Source organism: Eptatretus burgeri, chromosome 13 (genome assembly GCF_056783735.1).
Source record: "Eptatretus burgeri isolate ZD-2024b chromosome 13, Ebu_testis_v1, whole genome shotgun sequence".
NCBI classification, from domain to species: Eukaryota; Metazoa; Chordata; class Myxini; order Myxiniformes; family Myxinidae; genus Eptatretus; species Eptatretus burgeri.
In genome coordinates, this window is record NC_140973.1 from 22,035,810 (window position 1) to 22,049,948 (window position 14,139).

At 44.2% G+C, this 14,139-nt stretch overlaps 1 protein-coding gene across 3 annotated transcripts in view; it reads left to right on the forward strand.

Moving 5' to 3' along the window:
* LOC147014047 (uncharacterized) overlaps positions 1-14,139 on the forward strand; it is a 52,257-nt gene that overhangs the window by 12,256 nt on the left and 25,862 nt on the right. For all 3 annotated transcript variants that reach the window (XM_085851634.1, XM_085851635.1, XM_085851636.1), the window contains exons 2-3: positions 4,710-4,920; positions 7,448-7,567. In XM_085851634.1, the coding sequence (XP_085707760.1) occupies positions 4,756-4,920; positions 7,448-7,567 (285 nt within the window). In that variant the 5' untranslated portion in view covers positions 4,710-4,755. The remainder of the gene's footprint in view (positions 1-4,709; positions 4,921-7,447; positions 7,568-14,139) is intronic.

The window sequence follows — 14,139 nt, forward strand, 5'->3', positions numbered from 1 at the left end:
GGACGACCCGTGACGCGTTGAGTGAAATATTTTTTTATACAATCTTAAAACGTCTCCAAAACATCCGATTTTTACCAGAATTTCGACAACCGAGTTTTAAGCATCCGAAGCGATCGCAAAAACCGAAGACAAAATTAAAATCGAAGTTAAAACGAACTCGTAACGTCGAGCGAAGCAAAAATACTCGATTTCTCCACATGAATTTACGGAATTATGTTTGACCTCACTGTGACCTTGACCTTTGACCGATTTTGACCAAAATATAATCAGCACTAGCCACCACCCTCCTGAATCACGTGGTGTAATTTGACATTGGAAGCTTCTTCCGTTCTCGAGTTATCATTTTTTGGATGTTTGACCTCACTGTGACCTTGACCTTTGACCGATTTTGACCAAAATCTAATGAGCACTAGCCATCACCCTCCTGAATCACGTGGTGTAATTTGACATTGGTAGCTTCTTCCGTTCTCGAGTTATCGTGCCTACAAACAAACAAACAAACAGAAACGGAAGTCATCAATATACTTACGAAATCTTTAGATTTCGTAAGTAACAAACAAACAGAAAGGGGTGAAAACAGTAACCTCCGATCTTCGATGGCGGAGGTTAATAAAATTGCTGCTGATATGTTATGCACATGTGCAATGAGCATTCTGTTGTGGATTATGCCATTTTGAAAGTCCTAGAGTCCCGCTGACTGCAGGGAGAAAAGCGTCATCATAAGATGGTGCCGCAGGTACCCAGAGTACACAGGGAGTTATGACGGTTCCCCAAAGTTCAGCAGCTATGTTTGTCTGAAGTCAAATTGTGTGTATCGTTGGCTGTTATCTCCACATGTGGATTTCAGAAGGTGGAATGGTGTCCTCCCAGATCTCGAAGTATCCACCTCCGTTTTGGTAAGGGGGGTCACGATTCATGGACCAAGGTGTGAAGTTTCCTTGTTTCAAAGTTTTGTTCCAAGGGCTCTTTTCAGGGTCATCACTAAGCCCCAGACAGCTTCCGACTGCAGTTCATCTGTTCTAATATTCCCAGGGATGTTTTTTTTTAAAGATCTCTATGAGGTTCTTCATCATCATTCCCATTGCTCCAATTATCACTGGTATAATTTTGGTGCTCTTCAGCTTCCAGAATCTTTTCATTTCATTCTTGAGGTCTTGATATTTGGTCAATTTCTTGGTTTCTCTGTTGAAAACCAAAATCACTGTCTTCTGAAACCTCAATTAACAATGCTTTCTTTTCCTATTTGTACCTGAGTACTATGTCCCGTTGCATTACTTTGTTTTCTACATTCACACTGTATGGGATCATCAGGTTGTACGTGAGCGTTACTTCCTTGTTCTCAATTATTGCTTTTGGTTCATGTTTCCATGAGTTTTTGTGGGACTGGGATATCAAAGTGTTTGCAGATGCGCCAGTGGATTACTTTACATGCATTGTTGTGTCTTTGTGTGTGCAGCTGTTCTGAGGTCGCGGAGAGATTCGCTTACCTTGGCAGTGATATTCATGTCTCTGCTGGCTGTGAGTCAGAGGTCAATAGACATCTGGGTCGGGCCTGGGGAGTCATGGATTCACTGGATAATGGGGTGTGTGGCGCTGCCGGTACCTGTGCGGGAGGACGAAAGTCCAAGTCTTCAGGTCCTTGGTGCTTCCAGTCTTGCTCTATGGATGTGAGACTTGGACTCTGACCAAGGATCTGAGACGGAGACTTAATTCCTTTGGTACCGGGTCTCTTTGGAGAATCCTTGGCTATCGCTGGTCAGACTTTGTGTCCAACGAGCGGTTGCTGAGAGAGACTCAAATGAGATTTGTTACCTGCATAGTCCGTGAGCGTCAGCTGTGGCTGTATGGACATGTGGCTCGTTTTCCTGACGCTGATCCTGCTCACCAGATTCCCTCAGCAAGGGAATCTTGTGAGGTGGAGGAGGCCAATGGGCCGACCACGTGCCTCATGGTTGCAGCAGGTTGATCGGCATCTCAAGGAGATGGAGATGGGCCAGGCATCTGCCTGGGGGATGGCCAGACGGAGGCCCCTGGAGTACCGGCGGAAAGTGGATGCAGCGACGCGCTGCTCTGGCGCATGCTCCCATACCTGACCTGACCTGTTCTGACATGAGTTTTTTTTACATCCCGATAGGAGGTGACTCGTGCTTTCTGTATGCACCTTGCAAAATCTGCACTCGTCCGATTGACTCGGTCGTGCCATATTTTTAAAGCCATTAGTGTCGTGTCCTTGGTCTTGGCTATTTATCATGATTGATTCTCTATCCCAGTTGAGCTGACCTCTTCTTCACCATTCCAGTGATGCTTCTTTGTCTATACCCAATCTGTCCAACGATTTTATTTTAAAAAATATCTCCGTGCTCTTTTGTCGTTCTCCCAGTTGTTGGTGTGTATCTATTGCCATTTCGTAATATATTTTTATTTTGTCTTTTTTGCAATATCTAGGGCTGTATTTGTTGCTGTTTCATGTGCGGACATCTTCCATTTGCACCTGTGCTTGGAAATTTTTTGCTCGGCTAATTAGGGAAACCTTCTCTGGCTTACTGTCTTCGTTTTTGCAAACAAACTGGATTCTGTAGTCCGTTGAACTTTCCACATGCTCAGCCAATCTGACAGTTGTCAGTCTTTGTACTTGGTTAAGTTCCATCAGGCTGCTACCTCCTTCTCGTCTTGGTCGGTACATTCTTGGGATACTTTGATTTCTGTTGAACATTTTATGAACGGTGAGAAGTTTCCTTGTTTTGATATCTAGTTTGTTGATTTCCACTTGTCGCCAGTTTATTATTCTGCATCTGTATTGGAATACAGTAATCCCCCGCTATATCGCGGTTCACCTCTCGCGCCCCCGGTTCATCGTGGGTTTTCCCTTGGAACCGAACTAATTTTTTCTGCGGATTCCACCGGTATATCGCGGTAATGATATATAAATATAAATTATTTAAGCAATAAATGATAACGCGTGGCGCTCGACCAGTCACACAACGCACGAGACAAAGTTTCGCTTGTGAACTTTGAATATTTTTCTTCGTTTTTTTTCTCCAAGCCCTACAATGCTGCCCAAACGCCCTGCACCTACTAAGGCTTCTGGAAAGGAACCGAAGCACCAGAGGAAGGTCCTGACGCTCCGGGAGGTTAAGGTGCTCGATATGCTTCGGGAAGGAAAAATGTTTGCTGCGGTTGGATGAGCACTGCCAAACCGACCAGACCAGACGAGTCGATTGCCGGCACCTCAAACCCGATCACTGCCAAACCGACCAGACCAGACGAGTCGATTGCCGGCACCTCAAACCCGATCACTGCCAAACCGACCAGACCAGACGAGTTGATCTCCGGCACCTCGAACCCGATCACTGCCAAGGCGATCAGACGAGTCGATCTTCGGCACCTCAAACCCGATCACTGCCAAGCCAACCAGACCAGACGAGTCAATTTTTTTTGGGGGGGGGGGGGAGGCATCCATTCATTGCAGATTTTCACTTCTCGCGGGGGGGGGGGGGTGGGGTTCGGAACGTAACCCCCGCGATAAACGGGGGATGACTGTACTGGTATTGCTAGTGCTGGTTGATGGCTTTGATTTTGTTTCTCGAGGTGAGATGTGTTCTCAGGATAAGCCTCGTTCTACGCAGGTATTTTTTGACAATTGTTTTGCGCATTTGTTTGTGACATATTTTGTGGCTCTCTTTGACGCCGAGGAAAAGGATGTTGGGTATGATTCTTCGTTGTCTAGTTAACCTCCGCCATCGAAGATGGATGGAGGTTACTGTTTTCACCCCTGTCTGTTTGTGTGTGAACAGTATTACGGGAAAACTCCTGGACAGATTTCGACGAAACTTGGTGGGGGGACTTGGTCCAAAGTCCAATATGGCCGCTATGGCGGCCATTTTGAAAAAATATTTGAATTTTTTTTTTTGCATTTCTACATGTTTTAAGTGATTTCCAATCCCCCCCCAAAAAAAAATTTGTTAGAGAAAAAAAAAAGAAATTTTGCACCTTTTTTTTTTTCAAAAAAATTTCGATTTTTTTTTTTTTTGGCATTTCTACATGCGCGTTGATCTAGTTTAGTTTATTCAATCGTGGTTCAGTTGAGTCTGATCCGTTTTGACCTCCAATGAATAGGATATCAGGTTCACTTAAGTGACCCAGCAGTATTGGCGGTGGAGGTTTTGCACTCTGCCGAGTGCTCCCCTTCGAGTTCCTATATTGTTGTATCTCGGTCGGTTTTTATTTTGCCCATTTTTGTTAATTTTCCCTGTATGAATGTGTGCTTTGCACACTTATCTCGGCCAAATTCCTTTGAATGTACTTGGAGTACCATTGCACTAATTTCAGTTGTTCCACCAATTTTTTATTGTTTGGAGCAGAGTTTTTGACAATTCATGTACAGTAGATGTGTCACCTTTCCTGCTTCTTTGGATGCTCTCTTATTCGATGTTATAGTGTATCCATGTCCTTGCTCACTAATGACGTTGCTCAGTGGGTCTATGGCCAGACAAAACAGGAGGGGGGAAAGGCTATCACTTGGGAAGATCCCTCAATTGGAGAGAAAAGCCTTTTCATTCCTTCATTAATCTTGAACATGTCTTCTGCAGTTTTGAACCCTCATTTTAAAAGTCTATCACACTTGAGCTGATTGCTTGTGTTTGGTAACTTATTATTTCCAATGGTTATGGTGTGTATGTGTGTGTGTGTGCATGTATCTGTGCAATCAGGAGACCCATTCACACAGCAATTATGGTCCTCCAGTGAGGGGTAGCAATGGATGCGCTCACTGGGGAGGTTTTGGAGAAACGAGATAACGTCGCTGGAGATGTGACCAAGCAGAAGTCTCATCTAGTTGTCCTACAGAAGAGGCAAAGGGTGTTGGGTCAACAGCTTGCCAAGAGATTGCAGGAGCTGAGAACACTGTGTCTTCGAGAAGCGGTGAGTTGAAATCACAGAGTATTTTAGCGAGCAAAACTGGCTCATAGCCTGGTGTTGGTGTAATGGTTTGGGTGGTGAGCTTGGGATCCTAGGGTCTTGAGTTCAAATTAAAAACGCCGTTGAATTAATCGAGTATCCTTTCGAGTATCCTGCGTCGGAGTGGCGACATGTCCAGGATTGTGCCCAATAATCCAGGAAACTGCTTAGACAGCACTGACACTCTGTGCAGAGTATGGTCTCAATGGATTTGGATTGGGAAAGCTGGCTCAACAGATTACTGATGTAACCATGTTCTGAATTGGTCTGTTTTGTGTTCTGATTGAACCGATCATTCATGATGCTCAGAATCCAGGTTTAAATCCCACATACTCAATGCACATGTCCATTGTCTACCAATGAAGGACACAGATATCGAATATTATCTTTGTCCTGTTGATGATTTTATGTACAAGCTCCACTATGAGCCTGGGATTCATGTAATCTCGTATATAAACAAACCGAAAAACCATACTTTGACTGGTGTGCAACATGACCCTGTTAAACTGCACAATCTCGTAACAACGAGAAAATCGTCTTTTGTAATGACAAACAAAGAATCCGTCCCCATGGAGGGGTTAATCCCCCACGTGAGAACGTTTTTCTTCTTCTTCTTCCTCCAAATGCAGCCAAGGCTTGAGGGGACACCGGTGCCTGAAGGTGACGTCGTGCCGCCAATGCAATCTGTAGGTTCGGGCAGGAATTTGGAATTCGGCCATGGTGCCCGGCGATAGCTCACCAAAATACTCTTTACAAAGGACACCGTGGGATCTTTAATGTCCCCCAACTCATTACGGCAGGTGGAACTCCCGTTTATCATCCATCTGAGGGATGGCATGCACATTCATGAATCACTCTGCTTGTAAAACATGAGGATGACAGTTTATGGCTGTGTCGGGATTCAAAGCCAAGCGAGACAGCTTATAGGCTAATGTGCGTACCTCTCGGCCATCCGACCAACCCTGGAGAGCCATCCTCCCCGAGAGTTCTTCCAATTTTCGTGTGCGCGCCATAATCTGTACAGCCATCCTTTACGTTTGCTTTCATAAACCGTTGCGCATTAAAGGATCGGTGTGTCTCATGTTATCTCAACCGCTTAATTGTGGAACTTTTCTTGAAGCCACCGTTCATCATTACCCTCTGTACTAGCGAGCCTTACCGTAGGATTTCCGAGCCTACCTTTCACCCTCACTTTTATGATTTACTGTATACATGGTGTTATTGGTGTATAGTATTTTATTATGACTTGGAATACCGGCTTCCACCAGATGGCGCTATACGATACACATTTACATCGAGAGAATCGGGGTCTTCCCCCCATGTCGAACCCCGTTGGCTATGTTTATTTATTTATATATCCATATATTTGATTATCTATTTACTTATCTATTAATTAATTAATTAATTACTGCCGAACAGCTTCACTTGCACACCACGGGTGCAACCAGTAGTTTTCAACACATTCCGTCCAGCGGTTCAGGAAAGCATATACGTTAATTAAACAAATAAACAAAACACACAAACAGACACTTATTGAATTATATAAAAGATGATTTTTCTCCCAAACTCCTTCCATCCTCTGAAATCCCTCCTTCAGCCTCCCGAACGCACTGTTTACGGTCGTAGTTAGGACCCTCTGCTCTTTCTCGCCCAACATTTTCACACTGACCATCTTGTGCATAATGAAGTCATGTTAGTAAACCTGAAGGACCCACGTACAAGTCCACTTTATTTTCACTTTACAACTCTGTATCTCTATTTGATACACATGAAATCCGTGCCTCGGGCTTGTGTTTGCAATGAAAACGTGTCCTGGTACATCCATGTTGTGAAAGGCCCAGGTTTGAGCGCATATTGTATCAGCTCGAACACGAGTCGAGATCCCCATAAAAGGACGGGTAACTTGTACTCACAGATCGAAGTCCATAACGCTGCTCATGGGCACCAGTGATGTAAATGTGAGTAGCAGTAGTCGTCGTAGTAGTCTGACCGGATGGTCCAGAGTTACGCACACCCGTCTCGAAGCTGTCTCGCCTGGGCTTGAATCTCAACTGAACTATAAAGTGTCATCCCAGGGTTTCACAGGTAGGGTGAATCAGCAGTGTGTGCGCCACCCTCGGATGGACGTTAAACTGACATCCCATCTGCTGGCATTAGTTGGTGGATGTAAAAGATCCCACAGTGTCCTTCGTGAAGAGTAGGCAAGCTGTCGCCAGCAATCTGGCTCCATTCCAAATTCCTGCCCTGATTTGTTGGCGATCCATCCGGGATTATAACCTCAGCCAAGACTCTCCTTCTGCAGCACCAACGCTCTGCGTAGAGCATGGCACACGGATTAATGAATATGTCTATTATTGTTCTTAATTATTGAGATTATTTTTTCATTAAAGCTCAATGTGACGTGCGTGCCTTGCTTCATCTGCTGATTTTGGAATGCGTTGTTTTTGTTAAAGTTCTCATTTGTTTTGCTACTGTTTTGCTGAGAGTTCAGCAGCTTACTGGACAACTACCCAAGGAGTTTCCTCTGACTGATGGAGAGCGACCTCCCCATGTACGGCGCAGGGTGGGAGCGACTTTCCCTCTCAATGGCTTCACAACCTCACCAAATCAGGTGCCATAAGCAGGAGGGGCAAAATGAATGTTTTAGCAAATGACCCAGCTCTCGGTATAGAAGTTAAATTGAAGAACTTTAATTATTCTCCAAAATAAAATAAAATTTGAAATTGTTTGTGGGATCATATATTTATTAAGTTTCCCATATTTGGTGGAATGTTTAAAGTCTAACCGCCCCACCCCCCCCCCCACCTCTTCTTTGTGTACCAATAACACACTGCTCCAAATGCACCTCCCTACCCAAGTATTCATTGTAATATGACTGCCAGATCACCTGCCATTATTAACGATGAAAATAAGTCCAAAACCCCAGACGTATTCAAGCCGGAGTATTTGGAGCTCAATGATATACATTTGAATTTGGTTTGTGTTTGTGATATCCTTATTGTGTTGGGAGGGATGAGAGGTTGATGAGTTTCTGGGGGGCAGCAGGTTTTTGTGCAGGCTGCATTGCATTGGGTGCACTTGGTTAATCCAATAAAAACTTGTTGACGCACAGTGGTTTATGTCACAAGGTTGTCACAGTTTCAATAATGGTACTAGGTAGAGCGCATACCTCCACCAGGCTGAACGGTTTACGTTTTGTGTTCCACTGAAAGATCAGATCTGGATCTGGACCTGAACCAACATCTAATTGGCTTGTTCTTGTGACCTAACCAACTCATCTACAAAGTTTTGTCATAACTCATGCACAACAACTTTTTGAATATCTCTCTCTCTCTCTCTCTCTCTCTCTCTCTCTCTCTCTCTCTCTCTCTCTCTCTCTCTCTCTCTCTCTCTCTATCTCTCTATCTCTCTATCTCTCTATCTCTCTATCTCTCTATCTCTCTATCTCTCTATCTCTCTATCTCTCTATCTCTCTATCTCTCTATCTCTCTATCTCTCTCTATCTTCATCTTCTTCTTTCGGCTAGCTCCTGTTAGGGGTCGCCACAGCGGATCAACCGTCTCCATTTCGCTCTATCCTCCACATCTTCCATTGACACTCCAACCACCCGCGTGTCCGCCCTCACCGTATCCATGAACCTCTTCTTTGGCCTTCTTCTTCTCCTCCTGCCTGGCGGCTCCATCTTCAACATCCTTCTCCCGATATACTCCGCTTCCCTCCTGTGCACATGTCCAAACCATCTCAATCTCGCCTCTCTCACTTTGTTTCCAAACCGTCCTACCTGCGCTGTCCCTCTAATATACTCATTTCTTATCCTATCCATCCTCGTCACTCCCAACGAGAATCGCAGCATCTTTAACTCTGCCACCTCCAGCTCCGCTTCCTGTCTTATTGTTAGCGCCACCACCTCCAATTCTCCAAACCATACAACATAGCTGGTCTCACTACCATCTTTTTTACTTTCCCCTTCACTCTTGCAGCTACCCTTCTGTCACAAATCACTCCTGCAACTCTTCTCCACCCACTCCATCCTGCCTGCACTCTCTTTTTCACTTCTCTCCCACACTCTCCGTTACTTTGGACAGTTGATCCCAAGTATTTAAACCAATCCACCTTCCCCACCTCAACTCCTTGCAACCGCACCATACCACCACCATCCCTCTCATTTACGCACATGTACTTCGTCTTACTCCGACTGACTATCATTCCCCTTCTCTCCAGTGCGTACCTCCACCTCTCGAGGCTCGCCTCAGCCTGCTCCCTACTCTCCCTACAGATGATGATGTCATCTGCGAACATCATAGTCCATGGAGACTCCTGTCTGATGTCATCCGTCAACCTGTCCATCACCATTGCAAACAGGAAAGGGCTCAGAGTCGATCCTTGGTGCAATCCCACTTTAACCTTAAACCGGTCTGTCATTCCTACCGCACACCTCACCGCTGTCACATTGTCCTCATACATATCCTGCACGATCCTCACATACTTCTCCACCACTCCCGACTTCCTCATACAATACCACAACTCCTCTCTTGGCACCCTATCATAAGCTTTCTCTAAATCCACAAACACACAATGTAACTCCTTCTGGCCTTCCCTATACTTCTCCATCAACATTCTCAAAGCAAACATCGCATCAGTCGTGCTCTTTCCTGGCATAACCCATATTGCTGCTCACAGATCGTCACCTCTCCTCTCAACCGAGCATCCACTACTCTTTCCCACAACTTCATGGTGTGGCTTAACAACTTTATCCCTCTGTAATTTCCACAGCTCTGCACATCACCCTTATCTATCTATAATTCCAGCAATCTCTGTGTCTGTGTGTGTGTCTGTGACCGCTGTTTCTCGACCACCGCTGGTCCAATCTAAGTGAAACTTGCCAGATATATTGCTGGGGACCTGAGTATGTGCCTTTTCAAGGTTTAATATTAATCGGACAAGTGCTTCCCAAGTTATGGCCATTTATTTACCAAACCAATGACAGGAACCGTTGCTGCGGCCATTTTATATCAACCAATGACAGGAAGCGTTGCTACGTAGCCGTGGTCGATGGTGAAGAGAAACTCAGCCGCGTTCGCCATTATGGGTTTTTTCTCTCCTCTCCTCTCTGTGTTTTTCCTTGTGAAAAGGCAAAATACGTTGGCGCTAATTGAATAATTGGCCATTAATACTAAATTGCGAATAATCATAACTGCGATATGCGAACTTCCGGATAGTGATGAGTACTGTATTCTTTCTCGATTTTTTTTTTCTCGATTTCTCGACTTACTGTATTCTTTCTCGATTTCTGCACTTTCTCGATTTTCTTAAAAACAATGCCCCAATCCAGTCAGTGATGATTACTGTATTCTTTCTCGATTTATCGACTGACTGTATTCTTTCTTTCTCGATTTTCTTAAACACAATGCCCCAATCCAGTCATCGTTTACGACAGCGAAGGAACGGCCTGTCTGGTTGTTTGAAAGTTTTTTTTATGCACATATGGCCACGCACGTACGGGCACGCGAGAGCGAAGGAACGGCCTGTGTGGTTGTTTCTGGCACGCTGGTTTGAAAGTTTTTTTTTTGTTTTGTTTGCACGTACGGCCACGCATGTATGGGCACGCACCTTCGGGCATGCACTAGTTCTTGAAAATCGGAACCAGTACACTTAATCTCCACTCCTCTGGCATCCTCTCACTTTCCAAGACTTTATTAAACAATCTGGTTAACAACCCCACTGCCATCTCTCCGAAACACTTCCATGCCTCCATTGGTATATCATCTGGGCCAACGACCTTTCCACTTTTCATCTTCTTCATAGCAGTCCTCACTTCATCCTTACTGATCCACCCCACTTCCTGATTCACTATCTCCACCTCTTCCAACCTTCTCTCTCTCATTTTCTTCATTCATCAGCTCCTCAAAGTACTCCATCCACCTTCTCAACACACTCTCCTCGCTTGTCAGCACATTCCCATTTGCGTCCTTTATCACCCGAACCTGCAGCACATCCTTCCCAGCTCGGTCCCTCTGTCTTGCCAATCGGTATTAATCATTTTCCCCTTCTTTTGTATCCAACTTCTCATACAGCTCGTCATATGCCTTTTCCTTGGCCTTTGCCACCTCTCTCTTTGCCTTTCGCCACCACTCCTTGTACTCCTGCCTACTTTCTTCATCTCTCTAACTATCCCACTTCTTTTTCACCAACCCCTTCTTCCTTATACTTTCCTGTACTTCCTCGTTCCACCACCAAGTCTCCTTATCTTCCTTCCTCTGTCCAGATGTCACACCAAGTACCTTCCTAGCTATCTCCCTCACCACTTCTGCTGTAGTTGCCCAATCATCCCACCCATCTTTACCACCATCCAACACCTGTCTCACCTCCTCCCTAAATTTCACACAACAGTCTTCCTCCTTCAGCTTCCACCATCTGGTCCTTGGTTCAGCCCTCACTCTCTTCCTCAACCTCACCTCCAAAGTCATCCTATAGACCACCAATCGACGCTGTCGAGCTACACTCTCCCCTGCCACCACCTTACAGTCACTAATCTCTTTCAGGCTGCATCTCCTGCTTAAGATGTAATCCACCTGTGTGCACTTTCCTCCACTCTTGTACGTCACCCTGTGTTCCGCCTTCTTCTTGAAATACGTATCTACCACTGCCATTTCCATTCTTTGTGCAAACTTACCACTATTTGCCCTTCCACATTTCTCTTGTTGAGACCGTACCTCCCCATCACCTCCTCATCCTCTTTATTCCCTTCCCCAACATGCCCATTGAAATCTGCTCCAATCACCACTCTTTCATCCTTGGATACACTCTCCACCACTTCATCTAACTCACTCCAGAAATCTTCTTTATACTCCATCTCACACCCCATTTGTGGTGCATATGCACTGATAACATTCATCATCACTCCTTCAATTTCCAACTTCACACTCATCACTCGGTCAGACACTCTCCTCACCTCCAATACCCTCTTGACATAATCTTCCTTCAGGATTTCCCCGACACCATTTCTCCTCCCATCCACACCATGGTAGAACAGTTTGAAACAACCTCCAATGCTCCGAGCCTTACTCCCCATCCACTTGGTCTCTTGTACACACAGTATGTCCACCTTTTCTTCTCTCCATCATATCAGCCAACTCTCGCCCTTTGCCAGTCATCGTCCCAACATTCAGAGTTCCAACTCTCACCTGCACACTTCTACCCTTCCCCCTGTCCCACTGCCTCCGGACTCGCCTTCCCAGTCTCCTTCTCCTCCTTCGCCCAGCAGTAACACAATTTCCACTGGTAACCTGCTGACCACCGGTACCGGTGGCGGTCGTTGGTAACCCGGGCCTCGACTGATCCGGTATGGAAATTCGTTTTATTGTCCGCATAATGATTTGGCATAGGTTATATATATATATATATATATATATATATATATATATATATATATATATATATATATATATATATACGAATCCCGTGGATGACGGCGGATCTGAAGGAGTATATGTCACTGTTAATTGTAAAATTGTAGAGGCTGCCACCATTATTATTTTTTTTCATCACCACTATAACATTATATTTTCCCCGCCATGTTTTATATGCAGAAGACTCGAGTTCAAAAATGTTAAGATTTATTGCCGCATCAGATAAAAAACCATAATGCCTCAACAATGTGAGGCTGGTTTCATGTCATCATTTGCGACTTAATTAATTCTCATTCTATTGCAAATGGCGTTGGTCCCATGTCAATCGGCTGAACTTGAAAAATTAACGTTACGAAATCAGGTGATGACGTCATAATTCGGAAACCGGAAGTCAGAAGTACAATTCTTTTACATCGGACACTCCCAGGTACATGTTCTGTCAGCATGTGAAGTTTGGTGTGGATCAGCCCAGTACTTTTTGCGTGCATAGGTCACAGAGAAATACACACACAGACAGACAAACTTTCAAATATATATATATATATATATATATATATATATATATATATATATATATATATATATATATATATATATATATATATATATATATATATATATATATATATGTGTTTTCTGTCTGTCCATCAATATAATCGGCCCCACCTGCAGTCATCCCATCATATTGCATATCATTGGACTCCTTTTGGCAAGTTTCTCAAAAAACATTTTCAAACCGACAGGGCAGGGATTTCATGGTGGGGGTAAGACTCCAATTCTCTCTATGTAAATCTTTATTGTATAGCGCCATCCGGTGGTAGGCAGTGTAACAAATCGTCTTATCAATATTGCCAAGCTCACAATTCTGGCACCCAAGAACCAGGCTTGAAAATGTTGTCCATGCAGAGGCACTGTAGTAGTTGTTATTGTGTAGTATTGCCTTATTATATCAAACTAGCAGAGTACCCGCCGTACGGAGGATCTTGTTCCAAGCATGCAAAACAGGCGGTGTATAGACAACTGACAGCTCTGTATAAGCAAAAAAAAAATAACCCTGGTAACGTGCATGAAGCAAAAAGATACCTACGACTTATAATTCAAAACACATTGCATTGGAAAACGTGGAGACAGGAACACTGAACTGTAAATGGTGGAGACTTGTAATACCCTCCCCCACCTGGAGGTAGCACTACATGATACACATTTACAGAGAGAATTTATGTCCCCTCCACCCCCTCCCCTCCCAAGACCACTGGCAAAGATGAAAACACTCCGATGCATAAATTGGGGTCATGCTGATCCTATGCAGCAAGTATGGATGTAATCAGCCCAGAACACACACACACACACACACACACACACACACACACACACACACACACACACCGGTCTGTAAATTATAGTAAGGATTATTTCCTGTTTTGATTGTTATTTTATATTAAATATTGTATGAATCATTACATTATTATTATTATAGTATTACCTGCTAAATTAAATGTGATGAATTGATTGGAATTATACATAGTACATGTTCTCATTTTCTAAGCTCTAAATTACTTCCGCACAAGGTGCGGGTGCCTCTGCTGGTCATACCATATGTTGTTTTGGCCCCCCATCTCTCAATGGTGAAGAATGACTTGAAAACTTAAAAAACAAAATTCTTGTTTCCGGATCCGGTTCTGAATCTTCATCAAAATCAAATCAATTCGTCTTTGTCACACACCCAACCTGTTCACCAAGTTTCGTCTGAATCCGTCCATAAATTTTTGAGATA